General features: G+C 40.8%; 1 protein-coding gene across 11 annotated transcripts in view; it reads right to left on the bottom strand.

Moving 5' to 3' along the window:
* Nucleotides 1-9235: 9235 nt before the first annotated feature.
* Nucleotides 9236-26338, bottom strand: part of TRPM3 (transient receptor potential cation channel subfamily M member 3) — a gene marked incomplete at its 5' end in the record, with an annotated part of 445271 nt that continues 428168 nt past the window's right edge. For all 11 annotated transcript variants that reach the window (XM_082241479.1, XM_082241471.1, XM_082241480.1 and 8 more), the window contains 4 exons: nucleotides 9236-16602; nucleotides 18808-18940; nucleotides 20473-20672; nucleotides 22523-22673. In XM_082241479.1, coding sequence (XP_082097605.1) covers nucleotides 15156-16602; nucleotides 18808-18940; nucleotides 20473-20672; nucleotides 22523-22673 — 1931 coding nt within the window. In that variant the 3' untranslated portion in view covers nucleotides 9236-15155. The remainder of the gene's footprint in view (nucleotides 16603-18807; nucleotides 18941-20472; nucleotides 20673-22522; nucleotides 22674-26338) is intronic.

Raw genomic sequence — 26338 nt, 5'->3', positions numbered from 1 at the left:
GAAAACAACATAGATCCCAAATTACATATCTATAACTTCCATTTGCTTGTTTCATTGACCTCCTCACACCTCCCTTTTTGTATTCTAGTTTAATTAATTATTTCAGCAAATTCTTTCCATCTTTCTCAATTTTTGTTAAAAAATTTATCTTGACAGTTTAACTTAATAATTAGCTCAGCAAATCCTTACCATCTTTCCCCATATTCTGTTATTCAAATTGCCTTAATTTTTTTAACCTTATCTTACCCTAAAATACCTTAAAGCTTAAATCTTAGTTTTCAAATATACATAACTCCTGATATCATTTCTGCTAGAGTCATATAGTTTCATTCCAACATTTCCCCTAATATTCATTAATTTTTAGCCAATTCCCTAAATAAAAAGTTTCCTTTATAAATTTTCTTCCAATCTTCATCCAACGTCTCATCTTCCTGGTCTCTGATCGTGTCAGTCCTTACTGTCCAATCCATCTAGTCCATCAACCTGGAAGCCTTATGTCCGAGGCCCTTAAGTCTCTTCCATGTCCCTTCTGCATTTCTTCTTGTTGTTGTTTATACTTGCCCTTTTCCTTGTCTTTTGTTGGTCTCTTTCTTAATTCCTTTCCTTTCTCATTGAGGAGTAGTTCTCTGGGGGGTTCCAACCCAGAATTGTCTCCATCCACCCATTCCCCAAAGTCCCACTCCCCACAGTCCTCGATAAAATCCAAAAAATATTTAAAAACATATTTCAAGGTCTCTCCAAAGTTAGGAACCTCCTCAACACCAGATTCCCCCTGGCCCATTCCAACTTCAATCTTCAATGACAGCGGCTTATGCTCCTGTAGGGCCTTGGGTCTCTCCATTTGTATTATTTGAGGTGCAACCGCATCCTCCTCCATTATCTTCTGTTCTTGCCCAGTCAGTACTGATTCATGAGTTGGTCCCTGAATAATTTCTGTATCAATGTTCCCTGTTTGTCCACAGTTATTAACCACAACAGTCAAATCCATTTTTTCATTCATCAAGTCCATCTTCTCATGCATCTGTTCCAACAGGGCACTTGTCTTGCATAAGGCAAGCACCCAATCTTCCTCCCAGCTCATTTTTAGGCAAGGTCAGAAAAGACTGTTCCCACGGTCTTAATCTCACAGCTGTTGAGTCCTCAAGTATACCGCTGCAACAATTTAACAAGCTCCCTCTAGAGGAGACAATTTCTATTTGTATCCATTATTTTTTTTAAGGCAAGTCCAACAAAGGAAAATTACTTTTGTTTTTCAGATATTTTCCGGATATTTTGTTTCTTTAAGATGCAAAAGGCAACATTGGAGTCAGCTTGTTTCTCTTCTTTATCTGTCAAAATGTTCCATTCACGGTCAATGAACCTACAATTTCTGTCTCTGACACCCCGTTCCCAGGTTAGAGACGGTGGAAACTCATTCTTCTCACTCCCTCTCCTGCAGGGGTGAAACAAAATCCCCCCCCCTTTTCTCCTGCTTCCAAGGGGGTTTCAGTAGTTCTGAATGAAGGAAATTTAGACTTTTTTGACAGCTTTCCAGGCTTTAGCTTACGAAGTTTTTGCTTTAGTCTATATACAAAAAGCGGAAGGCGGACTTCCTGTTTTGAACCTTCCCACTTCAATGCCAAATAAAGATAATTCTTGATCCAATTTTCCGTTTCTACTCATGGGTACTTGTTTTAAATCTAATTGTCCACAGGAAAAAGTCAGCGCTCTCCGGCAATGGCTGTGCGGCTTCACTCCGTGAAAGTAGCAATCAGTTCGCAGCACCGCGCCGCTCACCCCGCTTCAATCCGGCGCCCCAAAAGGGTTCCCGGTGAGTAGGGGGGGGCGCTTCTGGTGCCCTGCCGAACCCCATGTTCCCAGGCTTCCTCCACCTGGGATTTCTAGCGGGTCCCCACCTTCGCCGCGGCGGGTAGACCCAGTTTTCACGGAGCTAGTTCCTCCGGTCGGACGAACTCCGCCATTCACCAATGGCACTGACCCAGAAGTCTCCTAAAGTCCAAAAAATATTTCAGAACATGTTTCAAAGTCCCTCCAAAGCTAAAGGCCCCCACAACTCCAATCTCCCCTTGACCCAAATCCAGGTCCCAAACCTGCATAGGGGGATCTATCCAACTTTCCTTCTCCAATCCAAGCGGGATTGGAGAAGGAAAGTTGGATTGGAGAAGGGAAAAAAATGTTTTTCAATTTTTTTGGCAGGTCTTTCCCTACAATCCCCAACAAAAATGCCTCGGGTTTTTTAACAAGTGTTAAATGGAACACTTTCTTCAATTCATTGTATATCGTTTCCCCCCAAAAAAATTTTTTTAATGATATTTATTACTTTTTCAACATTTTTCAACACAACACTACAAAAGAAAAGAGAAAACACAATACAAATACAATACAAAAACGCTACATGGACTAACAAAACAAAGCAAAAACAAACAAAAACAATTTAAAAACACCTCAAACATTTTCATTATATTATATTTCATTCACTTATTTCCGGCGACTTCCTCACACCTCCCTTTTTGTATTCCACTTCTATTAATTATTTCAGCAATTACTTTCCATCTTACTCTGTTTTCTATCCTATAATTATCTTAACACATTCTTGCCTTATTTTTCCTTTAATTTTCTATTAATCTATTTATACTTAATTCCTTATAACATTTCTACTAAAGCCATATAACTTCATTCCAACATTTTTCTAACATTCCTTAATTTTACAATATTTCTATAAATAGTCTTTAAACTTTTTCCAATCTTCTTCCACCGACTCTTCTCCCTGGTCTTGGATCTTGCCAGTCATTTCCGCCAATTCCATATAGTCCATCAACTTCGCCTGCCATTGTCCAACACTTCAGTGCTTTCAAGAAGCAGCCATTCTCTCAACCAGCAAAAAGCAGATGGTTCACAACAAAATTTAAAGGTCTGGCAGGGCAGGTCCACCTCCTTCTTTGGCATCCATCAATATCTTAAGTTTTACTCAAGGCTTCCTGCCCTGCCAAACAACTCTAGAAACATCCCTCTGCCACCTCCTGAAACAATCCATCCCATCCAAAGCTTGCAATGTTTGAAACAAAAGCAACATCCCCAGCAACACAGCAGCCCTCATCCCCACCACAGTAACTCGGCCCAACAGTAACAGCTTCTGATTTGTCCATATTTCCAAATCCCCCTTCTCTTCAATCCAACATCCTTCACAGTTATCCTTAAACAGATTCACATTTTTGGCGGTCATACTAACCCCCAAATACCTCTCTTTCTCAACTGATGTTAGTCCTGTCGCCTCCTGAAACTCTGTCAAGCTTTCCTTTTCCAGTTCAGATAGGGCTCTGGTCCTCAAATTCATCTGTTCTTCTTTAAGTTCAATCATAACGAATGTCAGCTTATGTTCATCAGGTTGTCTTTGTATGGATGGATTCCACATCCTCCTTTTGAGGAGGGGAGGTGCAGGTATTTGGGGCTTATTCTTGTTTTTTTGTGAGAGAATATAAATGAATGATTTTTTTCTGCCATTTGCAAAGTTGGGCTGGGGCAATCCAGACTGGGAGAGTTTGGAATAGGTAGGTTAATTTTCGGAGGGTGATCATTTTGATCATGGCTATTTTGTCTGAGAGAGTGAAGTTGGAGTTGTTCCATTACTTCAGGTCTTTGTTGATTTGTCGCCACAAGGCTTGTGGAGGTATAATTTGTTGCGGTTTCTGGTTATTTGTATCTGAACTTGGTGTAACAAATTTTTATCTTGGTGATGTTGGCGAATTGTTTTGGGGTATGGGGGGGGGGAGTGTTGAAGCCCATAACCTCAGACTTTGTAAAATTCACCTGTAGGCCTGACACCATTGCAAATGTGTTGAGTTCTCTGATTAGGCATGTTGCTGTGTTTATGGGGTCTGGTGTTGTGGCCATTAGATTGTCTTCAAAGAGCCCTAATTTATAGGTTCTGTCTTTTATTTCCACTCCCTTGATGTCTGTGGCTGCTCGGATCTGGATTGCTAGAGGTTCCAGAGAAAGGATGAATAGGAAGGGAGACAGTGGGCAGCCTTGTTTTGTTCCTCTTTAGATATTAGAGTCCATACTGTTGGTCCTACATTTTTCTGAGCCTTGGGAGTACAGTGGTACTGTGGGTTTCAAACTTAATTCGTTCCGGAGGTCCGTTCTTAACCCAAAACCGTTCTTAACCTGAGGTGCACTTTCGCTAATGGGGCCTCCTGCTGCCGCTGCGCAGCCAGCACGTGATTTCCGTTCTCATCCTGGGGCAACATTCTCAACCCGAAGTACTACTTCTGGGTTAGCAGAGTTTGTAACCCGAAGTGTTTGTAACCCGAGGTACCACTGTATATTTGTTTGAGGATTTGTAAGATGTTGGGACCAAATTTCATGTTAGTACTGTACTGCTAATAGGTATTTCCACTCTAAGCAATCAAAAGCTTTGAGGATGTCTAGGGACATAATTGTCAGTGGGAGTTTAGTTGCCTTGCTGTGTTCAATTAGATTCAGTAATTTCTTGATGGGGTATGTTATATTGTGACCTGAGACGGAGCCAGTCTGGTCTGGGGCTATTAACTTGTGCAGGAAAAATTTTAGGCGGTTGGCCAAGATTGATATCAGCTGTGGGCATTTTTTTCAGCCGGAACTCACTGGAACTCAGGTGAGCACCATTACTATTCTAACAGAACGAGGGAGGTGCTCATGGATTTCTCTTTTTCCAAAAAATCACACTGTGAAGTACGATATATTGCCCATAAAAAGCAAGTCTAGAGTGAGAGACTAGGCTGATGTCCGCGGTTTCCAGGAGCTCTTATTGTTGTGAGATTTTTGTAGGTGAGCTGAGAGCTTGTTTGGACCCTGGGTTGAGAGGGATGGTGTGTCAGAAGGGAAATGAACCAATATGGATTTATATATATTAGTAACTTTGTATTAATGAAACATTTTTATATGTAACTGTAGTTTTGTTTTAAAAAAAATCATTGTCTGACGTTGCATCAGTTTTCTGTACACGGCTTAGAGATATTAATAATTAAGTGGTATAGAAATTAAATTGTCAATAATCAATCTATAATATCCACTCTCACTGAAAAACCAGGGAACTGCCTTAGACAGAGTTCATCTAGTTAGTATCTCTGCATGGATTCAGACAGGAGACTTTTCTGGAGATGCCGGGGACTGAGCAACGCATCCTCCTTCTAAATTAGGCAGTTGTTTGATGCATGATAAGACACAACTATGTGAAGCTAATAGAATGGTTTCATGTAGGGAAAAAAACAGTATTTTCGTTAAATGTTTTCTTTGAACAAGTAAAAGGAAGAGTTGCTACAGGCTCAACACTGCTTTGTGAATGTTAGAAGCAACTAGTTTACTCTGTTAATCAAAAGAGATAAACTCAGGACAACAATTCTGCAAATACATGTCATGTACATATATATATGTGAAATCAGACATGCTGGGACCAGCTAGAAATAACTTAAGAGTGCTAGTGTTGGGATGTGGGAAATAGAAATAGAAACTTCTGTGGTTTGAGCTGGGTGTTGAAACTGACCACAAATAAAGTACCAAGGAGCTGTAGATGTGTTTTGGACTACATCCCTTTTTATTGCAAAACATTTGTTACAGAAATTTCAAAAGTCCTGCTGCATCAATTGCCAACTTCTGCTTTTTATTACATATCTAAATAGACAACCTAAAAGTGCATTGTGAATCCAGTAGAACTTTAAAAGGAATGTGTGTGTGTGTGTGTGTGTGTGTGTGTATGTGTATACATGCCCATACACAGAGGGCGAGAGAGCTGGAGCGGGGAGAGAAACCATTCACACTTTCTCTCTTTTACACACAAACAACAACAACAACAACACTTTCTAGGAAATAATTAGAAAATTATATTTTCATTGATTGTTTTAAATAAACTGTTTTTTGTGTAATATATACAAATAATAATCCTGCTAATAATCTGTTAGGTGTTAGGCTAAAACACTGTTCCAAGCAGTAGCAGCAAAGAAACTCTGCTCATACAGGGGCTGATACAGTGGCTAAAGAAAGCTATTCCTTGAATGCACCTCACTAAGTACATCCACAATATGTCAATCATAATAAAATATTGTGTACCCATTTTGCAAAATCTAATGGATGGTTTCCAGTTTCCATACACAGTTCATTTAAAGGAGCAAGAATTATTTCATTTGTGGTGACTGGAAGAAGGGAATGCCTTCCAAGGATGGAGGTAAGCAGGGTTCTCATGCCAATCTCATTTGATAAATCTAATACTGAATTCCACAGAGGGCGTTTGCAGATTCCCAGTGCAATCCTGTGCATGTTTACTATGAAGTTTATAAATGCAGGATTACACTCAGTTCACCTACTTTATAAACTGCCATTTTCAAACCAGGAAGGCTGAACGAAATCTTGGTTTATTATCCCTCTTAAGGCTCCCAAACTATTTGAATTCCTTAACTTCCTCAGCTCATAGATATGCCTTTGTAAAGGCAAGATTCAACACCTTCCCATTGAACGTGCCGAGAAATAGATTCTCCAATGGACAGATATCGCTCTTATGTGATTGTAATAGTGGGGCACCCGAATCGTTGCATCACATAATTTTTGACTGTGCTTTTCACTTACCGGCCAGGAGCAAGTTTCTTGCTCAATATCTTAAGGAAATTGCCGATGATACGATTGAAGCCAAACTGAGATACCTACTAATTGATGATGACCCCCTAAAATCACTCATGGTTGCCAGATTCCTGATCAGCGTCCTATCCCTAAAGAAGAGAAACGGTCTCCTGTGTGATTCGGACAACCCCTTTAAACCATGACCTGTGTTTTAGGTGATATCACCATTGTTTTAAACCATGATCTATGTTTTAGGCGATATCACCATTGATATCCCTGATTAATTTATGAGCAGAGGGCGATGTATAGGTTACAAAATTATTGTAATGTATGATGGTGGTTTCTGTTTGTATGATGGTGGTTTTTGTTTTTGTTTTGCTTTGGTTACTGTTTGTCTTTTGTAAGTTTTGGCGATTTTAAATTTGGAGGTTTAAGTATAATATGTCGGTATGGGAAATTGTCGTGTAACGGGCCAATGGCCGTAATAAAGATCAATCCAAAGGGTGAACGATCAGGTACCCAAATTGTTGAAGCTGCATTGAGGCCCTTGCAAATTAATGCCCTTAATCTTGCACATGATCTTCAAGTGCAGGAGCTCTGGATGAAGCATATAGAGCAGCAGCAGCAGCAGCAATAGAAAAAATAAAAATAAAAATAAAAATCATATGCTGCCCCCACCTGATTGGGTTTTCACAGCCACTCTGGGTGGCTTCCAACAAATGACAGTCAAACATTTTAAAACTTCCAAAAGTCTGATAATTATTTATTTTCTTGACATCTCGCCCAGTCAGTCTGACATCAATACCAGGGCAGATTCTGGAGCAGATCATTAAGCAAACAGTCTGTGAGCACCTAGAAAGGAATGCTGTGATCACCAATAGTCAGCATGGATTTCTGAAAAATAAGTCATGTCAGACTAACCTGACCTCGTTTTTTGACAGAATTACAAGCCTGGTAGATGAAGGGAACGCAGTGGATGTAGCCTACCTTGATTTCAGCAAGGCATTTGACAAGGTGCCCCATGACATTCTTCTAAAGAAGCTGGTAAAATGCGGTCTTGACTATGCTACCACTCAGTGGATTTGTAACTGGCTGACTGACCGAACCCAAAGGGTGCTCATCAATGGTTCCTCTTCATCCTGGAGAAGAGTGACTAGTGGGGTGCCACAGGGTTCTGTCTTGGGCCCGGTCTTATTCAACATCTTTATCAACGACTTGGATGATGGACTCAAGGGCTTCCTGATCAAATTTGCAGATGACACCAAACTGGGAGGGGTGGCTAACACCCCAGATGACAGGATCACACTTCAAAACAACCTTGACAGATTAGAGAACTGGGCCAAAACAAACAAGATGAACTTTAACAGTGAGAAATGTAAAGTATTGCACTTGGGCAAAAAAAATGAGAGGCACAAATACAAGATGGGTGACACCTGGCTTGAGAGCAGTACATGTGAAAAGGATCTAGGAGTCTTGGTTGACCACAAACTTGACATGAGCCAACAGTGTGACGCGGCAGCTAAAAAAGCCAATGCAATTCTGGGCCTCATCAATAGGAGTATAGCATCTAGATCAAGGGAAGTAATAGTGCCACTGTATTCTGCTCTGGTCAGACCTCACCTGGAGTACTGTGTCCAGTTCTGGGCACCACAATTCAAGAAGGACACTGACAAACTGGAACGTGTCCAGAGGAGGGCAACCAAAATGGTCAAAGGCCTGGAAACGATGCCTTATGAGGAACGGCTAAGGGAGCTGGGCATGTTTAGCCTGGAGAAGAGGAGGTTAAGGGGTGATATGATAGCCATGTTCAAATATATAAAAGGATGTCACATAGAGGAGGGAGAAAGGTTGTTTTCTGCTGCTCCAGAGAAGCGGACACGGAGCAATGGATCCAAACTACAAGAAAGAAGATTCCACCTAAACATTAGGAAGAACTTCCTGACAGTAAGAGCTGTTTGACAGTGGAATTTGCTGCCAAGGAGTGTGGTGGAGTCTCCTACTTTGGAGGTCTTTAAGCAGAGGCTTGACAACCATATGTCAGGAGTGCTCTGATGGTGTTTCCTGCTTGGCAGGGGGTTGGACTCGATGGCCCTTGTGGTCTCTTCCAACTCTATGATTCTATGATCTGACGAGAGGGTGTTCCACAGGGTGGACGTGACTACGGAGGGCAGGGGAACCTTTTTCAACCCAATGGCCGCACATGCGGGGGGGGAGAGGTCTAAGTGGGCAGAGCAACATTCAAGCCATGCAGACGCCTGAGGTTTCTACACCCCCCCCATCTCTCTGCAGGCAAGCAAGTGACAGGTTCCAGCCAGGCAAAAGCACTTTTTCTGTGTGTGGGGGTGGTGGTGGTGGGATTTGGAGCAGGGCTGGGAAGGAGTGTTTCCTGGAGACGAAGAATAGTGTGGGTAGATTTCTGAGAGTAGGGCAGAGACACATGGTGGGCTGCAAATGCCTCCGGGGACTGCGGTTTCCCATGCTTGACACAGAGCTCCCCAGTTCTGAATACTTACCGGTCCTTTTAATTTCACAGGTGGCGTCTGATCCAGAAATACACATCGAATTCTGGATCAGGGCACATGTCCATTGAAGACTTACACTTAAAAGTAACCATTATGTCCAGAGAAGGGAAAGTATGGGCATAGGCTGAATTATTAAATACTTTAATGAATAAGTAAAAACAATGTCACATAGCAGTCCTCAATATGATCATGCTTTCAAGGTATATAAATCATTTATGTTTAGAGAAGACATCATGATTTCTGACGCAGAAGAGAGAATGGGTAGATTAAACTTACACACACATTGCTATTCCCTGTCTTCCACACTACCCTTTCTGACCATAGAATCAGGCCTGGCAGAAAAAAAAAAAGTGTATTAAAAGAAAACTTGTATTCAAAGGGCCACTTTGAAGTTTTGGGTCATTTCTTTGGAGTGTTCCATGTTCTTCAATGCTTTGGGATTTTACAGTCTTTTGAAATGATATTTGAATCTGCTAAAAATATCACCCTGAGACTATGGAGCAAAACTAGTTTGTTTAAAAGCTTAACTTAAAAGCTTCCAGTAACAACATTATTTCCCCTCCCTGGGCTCAGTCTATTTGTCAAGCTGCTAATATTTGATTTGGATCAACAAATGAGGCATGGGTGTGACTGGGCATCTTTTCCCAAGTTCTTTATTTTCAAACCCTCTTCCAGAAAAGTTTCCCTGAGATCAATTAGCTTGAAGACCTCATCCTTGTCCCAGGCCTAAACCTTTGCACTGGTACATCTCCCTGCACAAGTACGGTACCCTCAGTGCAAAGTCAGGCTTTGTTGACGCAGCAGATGTTACGACTGGGTTGTAAGGCTTTGTGCTATGCAAGTACTCGCGTTACTTTGTGGGTATTGAATTGCAAAGCTGAACATTTTTCATAGCTACATTTATCAAGAGCTGGGCAGCTGCAGAGTCTAAGATATTCACCTGCCAACAACAAATGTTGTATTCTAAGGCCGCAATCCTATACCCACCTACTTGGAAGTAAGCCTCATTGAACTCAATGAGAATTACTTTTGTGTAGACTGTTACAGGATTGCAATGAAAGCCATCTAACCTAAGAAACATAGACTCTACAAGACTATACCAAAACACACAAACACCTTCTCCCAAACTTTAGAAATTATATGAAAGGTTACTTTCCAGAGTCTTCAGCAATTTTACTATGTTGTATTAATGGGTTTTATTTTCTTACTGACAATTGTTACAATTTTAGGAATTTGCAGCTTGCTGCTACTTGGTGACAGACATATGATAAAACTAGTAATGAAATACCTTATTTGAAAATATATAATTATTTCAACCAGAAATGCTATAGGTTCAAGACCTTCATCGTTCAATACTTCATTTCATATAATATTAAAGTGCTATTAAATGAACATATTGGAAAATAATATAAAAGACCAAAATTGTTAATTCATTCTAACTGGATTCATTGTTACAGGCAGGCAATATTGAAATGTTAAACTCCATAATAGTCCAAAGAAATTAATGGAACTATGCATGCATTTTCATCGGCACAAAATAAGACTGAAATTTAAGGTAGAAGAACTATTTCAGTCAGCATACTATTATTGTGAAAGAAGAACGTTATATAATTCAATATCTAAGATAAGTGTATATCCAACTATAGAATAGTATCGTTTACGTAAACTGGAAACAACAGAATGGACCACTATATGAAAATATTTTAAAAATACTGTACACAGTTTCCTTAATTGTCCAGCATATGTAAACAAACAGCTAACTCAATTGAGTTTTAAAATATTACTTTAACATTAATTATCTTATCTTTTGCATAACATGCCAGTTTGTTCTTTCACACTATCACAGCTCACAGTGGCTCATTAGATAATTATACATCAGCTCAAAGACAGTGGAGCTCTACGGAAGAAACGGAAACATACAGTAGCTACAGATGGTGACTCCTTGCCCAACAAATGCATTTTCCTTTGTATGTATCATAGCAATCTGGCTAGCAGAGCCCGTTGTTCAGTGTAACATGTGCTGTATTATTGAACGTCACTGACAAATAAGCATATGACTATATAAGTGCAAAGTCCAATGCTCTTCTGTAACGTTCATTAATTCAATCCCATACCACCACTTATTTTGTACATAAAGTAGTGACACACACACCTTACCTGAACATCTGAGGATTATCTAAACCGATTTGTGTGCTCCCATCTAATCTCATATCATTGTGGTCCTCCTGCTCACCTGATACTTGATTATTCAGACATTTATGATCTAACCCAGCCTGCAAGCATTTGGATAAATGAGGCTGAACTTTATAATGTACATACAAGCTGTGGTTATAAGATAAAAGCTAAAAGTTTATTTCCACTTTAGAAATTAACATGATCGATAGTACTGAATACTCAAAAGAGGATATTGATAGCTCACAAAACTTGGAAAAACAGGAGCCATTCACAGTGGACCTCAGAAGGGGTATCAGTTTAGAGATAATGGAAACAATTCCAGGAAAACTATATTTTGTAATCACACTGCCTGTTTCAACGCATATTTTGTGTGCCCATCTACAGAAAGACATCTTTTTGAAAAAAAGAAAAGCTCCACCTTTGCTCTCTGCAAATACGCTACTCCTGTGGAATTGGCAACATAGGCAATATATACTGTAAGTGAGAATTTTACTGCTGAATTACTGCTTGAGTGAAGTGCTGCAGTTTGTTAGCATAGATATGAACATAGCCAAAAATTCCTAGTTCCAGATCCCTGGAGTTCAAGTTCTTGTTTAATAAAGTGCTATAGGCTAATTTTCACACAGACTCTGGTCCAGGAATCTCTTAATTCAGGAGTCTAACAAAGAAGCTATGGGTGAAATGGCAGAGTGTTCACTGGCAGTCTTGCTTATCATAGTGGGCATGCAGAGTTAAAATGTGTTTTCACAAGTGACACAAAGATTGCAATTTTGTCCCTAAGACTTGTAAAACTGATAAATGTAGTGATACTGTATGCAAAAAGGGAGACACTTTTAAATTTGACTGATTCCTAGAAAGGAATTCAAATTATCTGGTGGGTGCCTGCTTTCTTGTCCTTGTGAACAGAAATTTAAGGCCACTTAAAACAGAATTCATTTTTGTTGTCACATTCATGTAAAAACTCACACTAGCTTTTGAAAAGAGCACATAAAGATGGTTCACATGTATTTTTTTAACAAAACCTACAATTTTTGCGCATGCTGGCCATTAAGAAAAAATGTGGTCCATATTTTTGTATTTCAGAATTCAGTGAGAATCCTGGTGTAGCTTTTAAAGTACCACTGCTGATTGCCAGTTTTTGTCATAGAAATTCCAGTGATCAGCTGAGGTCTGACCTATATGGACTGGAAAGGGTCACACTCGTTATTTTAGTCAAAGAAATTTACACCATGATGACAGTGGTAGGATGGGTGGCATTTATGATGCCACCTAGATATGCTTAATATGGGATAGAAAAGTGTCACTGAAGAAAAACAGAAAAATGGGCAAGTGGCTTTCAAGAAAGCATTTGAAGAGTCGTTTTATAGAGGTAGCGTCAGCTCAGGTTAAACTGAACTGTTCTGCAGAGGGGACAGGTGGGAGGAATGTAATGTGTTTATATCATAATTCCGCGATCCAGGACAGTCTAGGCCTTAAGCAGAATCAAGACAGAGTGCTACTCTATTCTGACCAACTCAAAATAGACCCAATGTGACAACTGAAGAAGCATCCAAATACTCTCAGTGGGAACGGGATCCAAAACTGTTCAGCAGCACATCACAGATTAGGTTCTAGTGACTAGTCTCTGGCTGCTTAGCCTGGAAGAACTGTGGTAAATATGAAAGTAGCCTTAGAAAGTAGCATTGCAAGTTGAAAAGGCAACAATTCCTTGCCACAAATCCTAGATGTACAGACAAATGCATGATTTACACACACACACACACTGGCATCAGCAAACACCTATCTGAAATCCCCTCAGGCAGGGATGAGAAGCTGCGTTGGGGGAAATCTGCATTGGGAAAAGAGTGGATGGGCACTTTTAACTGTCCTTTCCCAAAGCTACTTATCTAAAACACACACATACCAAGAGGCATCAGAGTCCGTACAATGTGAAGTTAGTCACAAAGACAGAGGTAAAGTTGGACATTTGAAATAGACTGCCAAAGAAAATTGTTTCATCCAATCAGCACATCTGAAGTGACATTTGCTATGCATTCAAGTCAGAAATTCTGTGGTGAGTTCTTGTTACAGAACAACACACACTTTAAAAAGAAGGGGTAAACAATGGATTAATAAGGGGTAGAGACCTTTGGCTGGAACCCAAGGACTGCATCTTGTCATTTAAACCAGCATGCAACTCTGTTGAGTGAATGCTGCTGCTCTCAATGCTTCCCTCTTCACGACCACATGCTAGTAGTGTCAGAGGAACTAGACTAGAGCAATGCAGATCTTCAGAGGTGTGGTTCTATAGGGTGCTTTGTTCTCCAGATAAGTCCTTATAAACAGTTAGGCTGAGGTGGCTAAAATTGTCCAATTAATGTGGTCACTGGCCATTGGAGCTCAGAATAATTTTCAAAATCTCCTTCAAAACCTCACATATATGTTGTCAGAAACAAAAGAGAATGGCACATTTACAGAGCGGCTAGCAGCCCTGGCATATTGCTAAGTAAGGATTAAACTATTTCTCCAAAATCATTTCACAATTAAGGTTTTCTTCTTCTGAACGGTACTGTGCTTTTTTTTGCTGTATTAGCCCCTTGCCTAGCACAAACCACATTTAATCCTTGCAGCCCCAGAGGGCTATTGCAAACATGGTTGGAGGGGGGGCCTGAGGGAGACAGAGGGGGAGAGGGCTCTTGCATACCAGGGCAGGGTATTATTGTTTCGCTATCTTACCTTTCTAGACAACGGAAGCATACTTAAAGGAATGGCTTTTGCAGTTACCAGAAATGTTAATTTCACTTCGGTGCTTCGACTAACTTCTAAAAAGGATTTGCTTTGTCACAGAACATCATTCAACATCTCCAGCTGTTCTGTGCTCACCCAAGTTCAGACCACACGATAAACATACAATACTATAAACACCAAAATGTTCAGTTATAACCATGCCTTAAAATGAAATAATGGCAGCTAAATGGAGGAACTGGTAGAAGAATATGGCAGTGACAATAAATGAAAATAGTTTAAAAATAGTGAATGAGATGGGCATGGTGCACAGAACAATGAGAACAGGATGCCAGTTCTTCTTTTTTACTACCTTCTCACTATGACATTTTAACAAAGTCCTGTGAAATACTTTCTAAACTGGTACCCGTGCTTAAAAAAATAAATATTTACTATTCCACTTAATTACATTCCTCCTGAGCTTGCTCAACAGTGCTAAAAATCCCATTTAAAACAGGAATTCATGTGACTATACATAAATTCTTCCCTTTCCCTCATGCTGCTATACAAAAGGCATATCTTTTCTTCCCTTCTTGAAAATATAGACATTTGTGCCACTGCAAGTTAATACAAAAAGGATACAGGTGAACGGTGAGCGTGTTAGCTAACTTCTTTTTACAATGATCAGGCAGAAGTATAGGGATGTGAGAAATCTGGGGAAAGTTGACGGCTACTTTGTTTTCAGTTTCTATAGAGTAATACAAAGATGCCCTCACTAGCTGTCACCGCGATGGTACTGAGGTGGAAACCAGCATAGTCAAAACACCCTCTTTGTATGCATGTTATTTTGTTTCTCTTTCAAACCAATATATCCCTATTTTGAAAGGCAGATTTCTTAAACTGTTCACCCATTTATTTATTTTTTAAAAATGTCTCTATAATTTTTCCTTCCCCCCTCCCCCTCCCATTAAGTGCAAATGCCAACTAGGTCAAGATACAGAACCTCAGTGCTTGACATTGACGTTATGAAAGTGCTAACTTCACTGTTGGCAGATGCCAGCTGTTGCTGACATATAATGGTCTGAAGTTACTTCATTCTGCTAATGAAAAAACTGGAGAGCAGACAAGTCTCAGACAGTTCTTTTTGTTATGATGCACATATTATCTCTAACTATGCTTGCTCTCAAAGCTATGGAAGGCACCTGTTCTAGAGAGTCTTCTCATTGATAAGGTGTCCGACCTGTTCTCTGGTCTGGATGACTTGCTCCTCTGGAATGTACTTCGGAGGCTCGTTGCATTGCGCTGCCTGTCAAGTTTATCACTGATGGAGTAGCTTTTCTTTGTGTGTGCATACAACAAGTTGGACTCATCTGCAGAGTAACTGTTGGCCCTCTCTATTTTTGGAAGAGGGATATTGTTGGACAATGTTCTAGATGTATTGCTATCTTGAGATGACAAGGGAACTGCTTTTTTGTCTTTGGTTTCGGTATCCTCATTGTCAGAGCTTGGGTGACTTAGTTCCGCTTCCCTCTCTGGGTGGCAGCATCCTAAGTCATCAATTTTGTCTCCATGAACTCCAGGAAAGCTCGACCTTTCTGCAATGGTTTGAGGAGCACTGACACACCTTGTATCAATGCAGTCTGTAATGCTTGTGTACTCTGCTGTTTTGACTGGCACTCCAAGGCTACTGAAATAGCTCCGAGAAGGAGAGAACATGAAACTGTGAGATTTTACTATTGGTGCTTCCTCTAAAATAAATGGGGTTGTGGCCAGGTATCGGCTGCTTTTAGACCTCTCCAAAGTGTGGCACATGGGAGGGTCTGATTCCCAGGGGTTTGAGCAATCTGCAATTTGTGAATAGTCTGAAGAAAACACTCTTGTTTCCATCGATTGGTCTTCATAATCAATACTCCTGCCAGAAATTCTATCACCCGGAGTACTGCTGACATAAGCACTACTGGAGACAACACTGGAAGCTATCTGAGCTTGGAGAGCTGGATCTCCAGTCCCAAGGATGTCCATTGAACTGTCAAGGGGTTCCATGACAGACTGCAGCTCATCCATGGCTGAGACATAAATGTCTATGCAAGAGGAAGGCCGTCTGGAGTCCGGGGCAATTGAGAGAGTGCTTGTAGGCACGAAAGAAGGGGTTTTTTGCTCTTTTGAGACAGAATGAGAACTACTGGCACGGTGGAGGCTGAGGGACCTTTCTTTGAAAATGCTTTCAAATTTCTCCAACCCGCACTTGTCCTTCATGTTCACTGCATAGAAGGAGTGACTTCGCAAGCGGGGAATGACTGTTGGAGAGGTTGGTGACATGGACTCCTCCCCCGTGGGATCAATGCTTTCTTGAAGTTTGTATGTGTTTCCCTCCTGGCTGTTGAAGCTGCTCTGTCGGACAATGTAGGCTGTGTCAGTACAGTCAGAGGATGTTCGAGACCGTATCTTAGTGGCCTCCCCTCTGTCTAGGCCAGTAAGCTTATCTAAGGCTGTAGCCATTCGCCCTATCATGTCTTCCAGTTGAGCAAGCCGGATGTCTACAGTCTGAAGTGAAGCCTTCATGCAATGCTCTCGTTCATTCACTTCTTCTAATCGCATGGCCATATTCTCTACCCTACAAAAGAAAAGTAAAAAAGGAAGAGAGAGGAAAGCATAGTTAATTTCAGACTGAACAAATAGGTTAGTATGATTTACTAAACTTCTGGTTTCTTGCATCCAATTTAACAGAGTGGGAATTATGGTGCTAACATTGAAATATTTTGAAGAGATAAAGGATTTATTAACGGATTGGTTACAGTTCAACCAACTAAATGATATTTTCAAAACAGATAAAAAGAAAGGTTTTAGTTATGAGATTTCAAGATTTCAAAAAGATCTGTTAGAAAACAATATTAAATCACTGTTGAAAATGTATACACTCCTCTTGGAATGGCATACAAAAGATGAACAGGTCAAGTTGGTAATGATACACTGGGCAAGGGATTTGGGGTATAATATTCAGATTTCAGATTGGGAAAGGTTATGGAAAACGGATTTGAAATTCACGGCATGTTGTATGCTGAAAGAAAACTATATGGAAATGATGTACCAGTGGTAAACTAGCAAAAATGTATAAAACAAGTACAAATACCTGCAGGAAATGTAAAGAAAAAGAAGGTACCTTTTATCATATGTGGTGGTCATGTAAGGTAATAAAGGCTTTCTGGGAGATGATCTATAATGAACTGAAAAAAATGTTTAAAATAACCTTTGTAAAAAAAACCTACCAGCTTTTCTATTAGGAGTTATAGGTACCAACATCCCAAAGGACCAGAAAAGACTTTTTATGTATGTGAGAACAGCAGCAGGGATACTACTGGCCCAGAGATGGAAAGAAGAAAGAGTCCCTACCAGAGAGGAATGGCAAGCTAAGCTGCTAGACTACGCTGAAGTGGCAAAACTGACCAGAAAGCTCAGGGACCAAGAAGACAAGAAATTGAAGAAAGAATGGGAAAAGTTTAAATTTATTTAGGAGACCACTGTAAGCAGATGACAACATTAGCAGGATTTTAATCCCACTTTTAATATAACAAATATTATGGACAATATGGATAAATGCAAAACATAGACTATGAAATAATACGCAGCTGGAAATGTTGACAATAGGACCCATGGAGGGGATGGGGGGGGGAAGTCCCAAGATTCAAAGTAATCTCTTTTTATGGATATTTATTTGACATTGTAATTAATTTGCATTTGTAAAATCAAATAAAAATGATTTCAAAGTAAAAGATTTGATATGGGCAGGGGGAGAGAGAAAGAGGAATTTGGTGCTTTGCAAAAAACCACCAAACAAACAACCCTCTTATCCAGATATCCCCCGGGGTGTGCGCCTTCTGGATTTGTGTCTTGTTGTCCCAAACTGGAATTGGGAAAGTGGTCGCTCTCCCACCTGCGAGGACCCTGCATTTTTCAGGACAGACCTCCTGCCCCTCCCAGACACATTGCTGGGAGCCAGAATCAAACCCCAAGCTCTGCAGAAGGAGAGCCAGCTCTTGGGTGGCCTTTAAAAGCCTTAAGGGGGAAAACTAAGTATGATGGACCTGCATTCTGTGCCCTGAGAACTGAAGCAGCCAGCTGCGTCCAGGGCAAGACAAAGCTTAGGAGGAGGTGGTTGGTTCTTTGGGAACCAGGAACTCTCTTCCTAATGACTGGGGAGAACAATCCCACCAGTGGGAGGAGGAGAGCGTTTGGCTCCGCCCCTGGTTCCTCCCAAAACAGGATGTGAGGTCGTGTATACGTTGCACATTGAACACTTGTCGTTGGGCACCTGCAATGTTTAGCACGGGTTGACACGTCTGACTCAAAATGTTGCATTATTTTACAACAAACTGATCTGTATAACTTTTATATCTTTATAATGTAAGGAGATAATGTTCAGAAAAGTGAACTGATAAGAAAAAAATCCAGAAGACTGATGCTTATGCAGTCAAGCAAAAATAATTTTACCATTTCTGCATACTGGTTAAAAATTTCCTTTTTTAAAATTTCATATTTAATTTTAATGGCTGAGCTACACCTTTAAATTATGAATATACATATGTTTGGAAGCCTCAGGATGTGCTACAATACTTATTAATCTACTTATTTAGGAGAAACTTAACAAAAGAAATGAATAAAAAATATGATTTACAATTTTTTTAACCCTGTTTTTTATTTTTTTTTAAATCTACCCTAGTTTCTTGACAGTAAATCCTTGTTTAAAGTTTTTTTTCCCTTTCAAAAGTAACAAATTTCAAAATATACACCATGTAAGAAACCAAAATGAAAAATCTTTCACCTTTCAGAGGTAACTCGGATTCTTTCATCATTGGACGAATTGAATCTATCATCTTTCTCTCTGAAATACTCTTCTATACATTGTTCTTCAAAATCATGAACTTTTTTCAGTTCATCATCAGTTATAAAAAGCTCTGTAGAAGACATATGAGGCAATGACAAAGCAGCAGTTAAAAGAAGTTAATTAGCTATCATCACAAGGTTTTGAAAGGCACTGCCTATTTTGTGGCTTTAAAATTGCATATCCCCCCGCCCCCTGCCCCCACAAAGAAATCACATTTCAATCATTTTCAGGTTTGTAACATACATACGGTACATATTTCCATACATATTCCATACATATTTCAAGTGCCACACTTCATGAAGGACATGGTGGCTTTCAGTTTCAGGGTAGGCCAGACTCTGAAAAGTGGCTTTCTTAAGTTTTTTGGCAATCCTAATACAGTGGTACCTCGGGTTACATACGCTTCAGGTTACATACACTTCAGGTTACAGACGCTTCAGGTTACAGACTCCGGTAACCCAGAAATAGTGCTTCAGGTTAAGAACTTTGCTTCAGGATGAGAACAGAAATTGTGCTCTGGCGGGGCGGCGGCACTGGGAGGCCCCATTAGCTAAAGTGGTGCTTCAGGTTAAGAACAGTTTCAGGTTAAGAACGGATCTCCGGAACGAATTAAGTACGTAACCAGAGGTACCACTGTACACTCTTTGTGCTCGTGTCCTTGTCAAACCGAAAGAGATAATTGCTATGATTCTTGACTGCTCTCTAAATCAAGACAACTAAGCAGAGCTGAGTATATTTTCCATATATTTATTGTATCTATGATCATAGAATCATAGAATCATAGAATCATAGAGTTGGAAGAGACCACAAGGGCCATCGAGTCCAACCCCCTGCCAAGCAGGAAACACCATCAGAGCACTCCTGACATATGGTTGTCAAGCCTCTGCTTAAAGACCTCCAAAGTAGGAGACTCCACCACACTCCTTGGCAGCAAATTCCACTGTCAAACAGCTCTTACTGTCAGGAAGTTCTTCCTAATGTTTAGGTGGAATCTTCTTTCTTGTAGTTTGGATCCATTGCTCCGTGTCCGCTTCTCTGGAGCAGCAGAAAACAACCTTTCTCCCTCCTCTATGTGACATCCTTTTATATATTTGAACATGGCTATCATATCACCCCTTAACCTCCTCTTCTCCAGGCTAAACATGCCCAGCTCCCTTAGCCGTTCCTCATAAGGCATCGTTTCCAGGCCTTTGACCATTTTGGTTGCCCTCCTCTGGACACGTTCCAGTTTGTCAGTGTCCTTCTTGAATTGTGGTGCCCAGAACTGGACACAGTACTCCAGGTGTGGTCTGACCAGAGCAGAATACAGTGGCACTATTACTTCCCTTGATCTAGATGCTATACTCCTATTGATGCAGCCCAGAATTGCATTGGCTTTTTTAGCTGCCGCATCACACTGTTGGCTCATGTCAAGTTTGTGGTCAACCAAGACTCCTAGATCCTTTTCACATGTACTGCTCTCAAGCCAGGTGTCACCCATCTTGTATTTGTGCCTCTCATTTTTTTTGCCCAAGTGCAATACTTTACATTTCTCCCTGTTAAAATTCCTCTTGTTTGTTTGTTTGGATGGAGAAAATGATGGAGAAGATGAATTAAACTTACTCAGTCCATAGTCCGTTTCATCAGGGTCGCTATCATGCTTCCGCCATCGACAGCATATGTGCTGAAATATCATAGTCATGTGACTGAAGATGATGAGTGGAGGGGGCAAGACTGGTCTTTCATGGAACGTCATAATAAGCTGATACCGCTGAAACTTCCATACTTGGTTAGATATCGATTTAACTTCAAAAAAGGTGTTGCTGAAGCAGAAGGAGAGGAAGAAAATGCCTTCTGATAAACAGAACTACCATCTAAAATTTCACATGCAATATAGGGGCCATTCCATACATTACACAGCCCCAGACATGAGTGTATACTCAGTAGGGATCTGCAGCTACTCATGGCTCTCTGGTAGATGTACCATAGAATAGTGGCCTTTTAAAACACGTGTTCGCTTTATTCACATGTTATAATGTTAGTTTCATACTTTAAAAGAATCTTAGGGCTACATCTACAAAAGTAATTTCATGATAAGGCAATAGAAACAAAAACTTGTTGTATACATAAAGCTTCTCAAATACAACTGTTAGGCCACCCACTTCAAAGACATTCTTTTTGCCACATTAAACTGCTTTTTTACATTATCTGGTGAGGACAACAGCAACATTACTCCTAGCTGTCATGTTCCCAAAATAACACGGGAACCTTGGAGCTTATAGGAGAAGCTCACTCAAGAGCTCTCAGAAAAATGAGATAAACCTGGCATGGAAAGGGGCCACAGCATGGGCTCTTCCCACATGTGCCACCATCATGCTCAGCAGTGTTGGAAAGAGCAGAGCACTAATGCTCCCAAACCACCAAGACAATCAAAGAACCCAGTTTTATCTTAGGCTTCAGTGTAATTCTGGGACAAGTAAAAAACTCACAAAACAGCAATGCAACCGTTCTGAAGAGGTCCGTTTATTGCCTATTCCACAAAGTTTACAGAGTAAGCTGAGCTGCTTCCAGGTTTGAGGAACCCTCAGCAAAATGCCCTCCATGGGTCCAGGCAGCAGCGACAGGTGGCAACAAGGGGCAATTTAAATATCCCACAATCCCCTAGAGTGTATCACTCTGGTGCATTGTGGGAAATGGCAGCTCATGGTCATGAACTGGGGTCAACACTGGTTCATGCTCTTGGCTGGTGTGGGGCTCTGAAAGAAGCCCAAGGAGGCTCTTGCTGGTCCTGGATGCAAGCAGCCTAGTAATAGTAATATTTATACCCCACCCATCTGGCTGGTTCCCCCAGGCTATACGGGTGGGGGGCACTTTGGCTCATAACAGGCACTGTACTTGAGCAGTGAGGATTTTAGCTTCCTCCTAGAAACCAGTCCTCATCTCCCCCCATGAAGTGGCTCCTGATATTTTTCTTTAACGTAGCCCCAAGGCAGCTCCAAACTGACCAGAGTGGTGCAGGAAGGGGGCAGGCTCAGTCTTTTCCTAGGAAGCCATCTCCTGTCCACCAGAATATCCCCCAGTTGCTTTTTGTATCCCCCACGGAAAGGAAAAGCAGCTGGGGAGGCAATTTTGACCAGAAAAATGGCTAGCGGGAGAAGAGCAGCAGCTCAGGCTTGGAGTTCAGAGGGGGAGACCTCTGCCTGGAACTCTGGAGAACGGATGCCCGTCACTGTAAAATCTGATGTAGATAGACTAGGAGTCTGACTTAATACCAGGCAGTTTCCTGTGTATTCAGCTGATTTGATGAAATTCAAAGCAATTTGGGGCTCTAAGGAAGTTGTAAAATACAAGAAAATGGGAAGATACGTATTTCCTATGTCTCCTGCATCTTATCTAGTTATCCGCGTGGAAGGTTGCTAGGTCAGATCCCTTTTTCTGACCAGAAGAGAACTCTCTGAACTATTAAAAAAACAAAAGATAATTCATTATATTTTTACTAGTTTGTGAGTTTACATTCTCCTGATTGACTGCAAAAGTAATCTGAGCTGTTAACTATGTAAATGCACTACCAAAACTATCACTATAACCCCATCTTAGAAATTCCAAAGTTGAGCATCAAAAGTTCCTGAAACATTTACTACAGTCACTGAATTTTAAAACAATAGACACTCACTTAAAAACGGCAATGAGGAGGTTCACCAGAAGGATGTTTGCAACCAAGAGGTAGCAAGCCATGATGGCAGGAACGATCCATGCGCCTGTTTTGCAGGGAGGCAGCTGGATTATTTTCCCATCCTCTCTGGTTTCATTCTGACCACAAGGAGCTGGGAAGAAACAAGGGAGGAGGGGGATTAAAAAGAATCCCAGTTTTCAAAACCTTAACAGAAGTTATCAAATTTTTAAAGGCACCATCAAAAGCTTAAAAACCACAGGAGCATTCACTCTCCGATCATTCACTGAGATCAAATCTGCAAATCTTCCAGAGAATATCCACTCCTATGGCTATTGAAATTTGTTTCTTTAAGGTAGGTTCTATATATTATTAGATTTCCCATTTATACATCTCAAAGTAAACATTTTACACAATACCATATGTCTGTTGACTTCCCTTCTTCTCCTTCCATGGTTCTTTTTACTTATCTATCATTCCTGCATATTTTACTATAACCATTTTAGTCAATTCTCCAGTTTACGTCATTCAGTTATTAATCTCACTGTTGAATTTATCTTAATGCTGCCACTGTTTTCAGTTTAAGGTGGGTTCTTTAAAGCAGTTTGCTGAGAAATACAATGAAGTCTTCAGAAGGAGCAGCTTTCCCTGGCATTTCCTTTTGTTTCAAGATTTTTACTGCATGTTCTAAAACAGCATTCAGTAAATTATGGACATAAACTGATTAAAATATGTATGCCAAACTTCTTTATTCTGCTATAATTTTTTTGATTTTGGTAATATATAGATAGTGTAGCAGAGCTCCTTAAAAGAAGTAAGCAAAGAGATCATTTGACCAGCGCAGGATGGAAAAGTAAGAAAGAAGGTTTCCGCCTGACCTCACGATTCATGGCGGTAGCTCTCCACTGCCCTCTGGGAAAGCCAGGATTTAGGAGGCAAAAATCCTGACCATGTTCCCCAATGGGTTCTGGGGAGTTCACTGCATCCCACTGTGTCACTTAAGGCAGTGTCTGCCAATTTAAAGGCAGAATGGGTACGAACCTCTGTCTCCGGCATGATTTGTGATTGGTTCCTCATTAATTTGGAATATTGGCATTAATCATGAGGTCTCCTGAAATGACATATGATAACGGGCTGCAATCAATCATCTGCAAAAAGGACTGGGTTTGGATCTTTGAAGGTATTTGATTTTTCTAAAGCTTAAAAACCCTTAAAACCGGGAAGGAAGGGGGCGCATAAGGTGCTTTGCGCTTTCATATGGTTTCCAAGTCTTTTCCCCCCTTGTCCTCCCCTGCAAAATGAAAGAGATGTGTGTAGCTGTGGCTATGTTATTCTGTCTGGCACCAAGGAAAAGAGGGGGGAAGCTTTTGATTTATGCTTGAGAAGAAATTTAACAAGGTTTTATTATGCACTCCCCCATCAATCAAGATTGAATGGACTTTATTTAAAATTATCTTTGGACTGGAGTGTGAGGGAGCAATGCAGAGTAAAAACCAGAAACTTTTTTTAATTGGGTATAGTGGGTAGAAGATACCGAGACAAGATAAAAAATTGTTCTGCAGCCAGAATTTTGTTAGCCCCAAAATGGAAACATCATGAAGTACAATCAAAAGAAGAGTGGCAGATGAAATTGATGGACTTTGCAGAACTAGCAAAACTGACAGGAAGAATCTGGAACCAGTGAGACCAAGCATTCCAAAAGGACTGGAACAAATTTATATTATATTTGAAAGACATCTGTAAGCAATTAACATCACTAGCAGGGTTATCAGAAGATTTGTAAGATGAAATTACTACCTATTCAGAATGAGTAATTTAATATTTTAAGTAATGATATAACAAGAATAGGAAAAGCACAGTGGTGCCTCGCAAGACGAAATTAATCCGTTCCGCGAGTCTTTTCGTCTTGCGGTTTTTTCGTCTTGCGAAGCATGGCTATTAGCGGCTTAGCGGCTATTAATGGCTTAGCGGCTTTAAGAAAAAGGAAACAAACTCGCAAGAACTCGCAAGATGTTTCGTCTTGCGAAGCAAGCCCATAGGGAAATTCGTCTTGCGGAACGACTCAAAAAATGGAAAACTCTTTCGTCTTGCGCGTTTTTTGTCTTGCGAGGCATTCGTCTTGCGAGGTACCACTGTAGTGAAATGCAAAGATGCAAAATTTAATTTTGTAAACCATTAGGAGCGAGGGAGGGAAGTCATTAGGCTCAGGTGAGCCAAAAAGATATAATAAGATAATATCATGTTACGCAATGTAATTATATTTAAAATCAATAAAAATTATTATAGGGGGAAAAAGCACAATGCAGAGTAAGAAGATGAGTGGCTGCTAATTAAATCTGGCAAGAGGCTATATTTGAGAGAAGACTTTGTCTTTAGCTGTGTGCCGAGGAAGAACCCCAGAGTGGAATTTCAATGGAGGAGACTGGGCATGTTATCTGGGAGTTATTTATAGCTGCAGCCTGTACACAGGTTGGTGAACAGCGGAAGGAATATGGAGTGTGAACTGACCTTGTTTACTGCAGTGAACTGAACTAAAGAATATAGCAACTAACTCTCCCAATACACCAGGTCCGAGAACAACGTTTATGAAGGACTAAACCCGTCAAATGGATTTTATATTTATGAGAAACAACAGAGGTGCAGCTGTGAGAATGGACTAACATCAAGAGAAGGATTAAGTGGATATTAAAGAACAGATGAAGTGCCTACAAGGGGAAGTGGTGGACATATGTTTGCAACAGGAGTGGGAAACCTGGTTTTTTTTAAAAAAGAAATTGTATTAAATTAAAGTAATTTGGTTTAATTTCTAATAATTTGGAAAACCAATAAAAATAAGATATATAAAAAGGAAAAGTAAGAAACACAGAAGCATCATAGAAATTTTATTGACATGTTATTTTCATTCGGGTCTGCAGATAGTATCCCTAGAAATGATGGTGGAGGGAAGATGAATATGAGCTATGTGTGTTAGCTGGGATCATTACTTTGGGTGGCGATGACAACTCCTTATAGGCTGTCAGTAGAACAGCAGTTACAACTATCCATCACAGACGAAAAATGACAGGATCATAATATGGTATGTCTAAGTTGTTTAGACCAGTCTACTTCTTCAGGCAGGTTCCTCTGTATAACCAGCCCTCCTCCAGATTAGTTTGGCCAAAAAGCCTCAATATAGCACAACCAAGTGAAGAGACCAAGGCCTAAGAAGCTTGTGAGATGAGAAATACATCTAGCAGAATCGACTCCAGTTCCCCTGTTTAATCTGTACCTTCTGTTGGACCTGAATACGTAAGAGGAATTCTGGCAGTTGCAGTTTGCCATATGGTTTTACTCAACATTTTTAAAGCTACTTCTGGTGTTCCCGGATTTCTCTATAAGACACTTTGTTCCCAGAGGTCACTAGGCCCAACCCCTCACCTAACCTCCCAAGTCCAGGTGTAATGGTCCTCACAAAACCTTCTGTTACGGCATCTCAGAGACTAGGAAGACTCTCAGAGGCCAAGGGCACATTCCACACAGCAAAAGCACCTGGGGAAGGTGTCTTGGGGAGGAAGCAGGCCCCGCAGATAGTCCCAAGGGCTGGACAGGGATGCCTGGAGGGCTGTATTTGCCTGGCCTGATTTTGCCCACACACTTCAGCAAAACTGTTGGTCGCTGCCACTTGCTGAGAGGGGAAAGACACGGAAAGCTCAGGGCAGTGATGGTGTGGCAGCTGGAGGGTCAGACTGGCTCCCCAGCCACTCCTGCCACTCAGCTTCCTGCCCCCCCCGCCCCCGGTAAGTGGCACCGGGAAGCCAGATCAGGGGCGCCGACTTATAA

This window comes from Podarcis vaucheri (genome assembly GCF_965113315.1).
Source record: "Podarcis vaucheri genome assembly, chromosome: 11".
Lineage (NCBI taxonomy): Eukaryota > Metazoa > Chordata > Lepidosauria > Squamata > Lacertidae > Podarcis > Podarcis vaucheri.
Note: the sequence above shows the minus strand (reverse complement) of the source record. Positions and strands in the feature narration are given on the sequence as shown.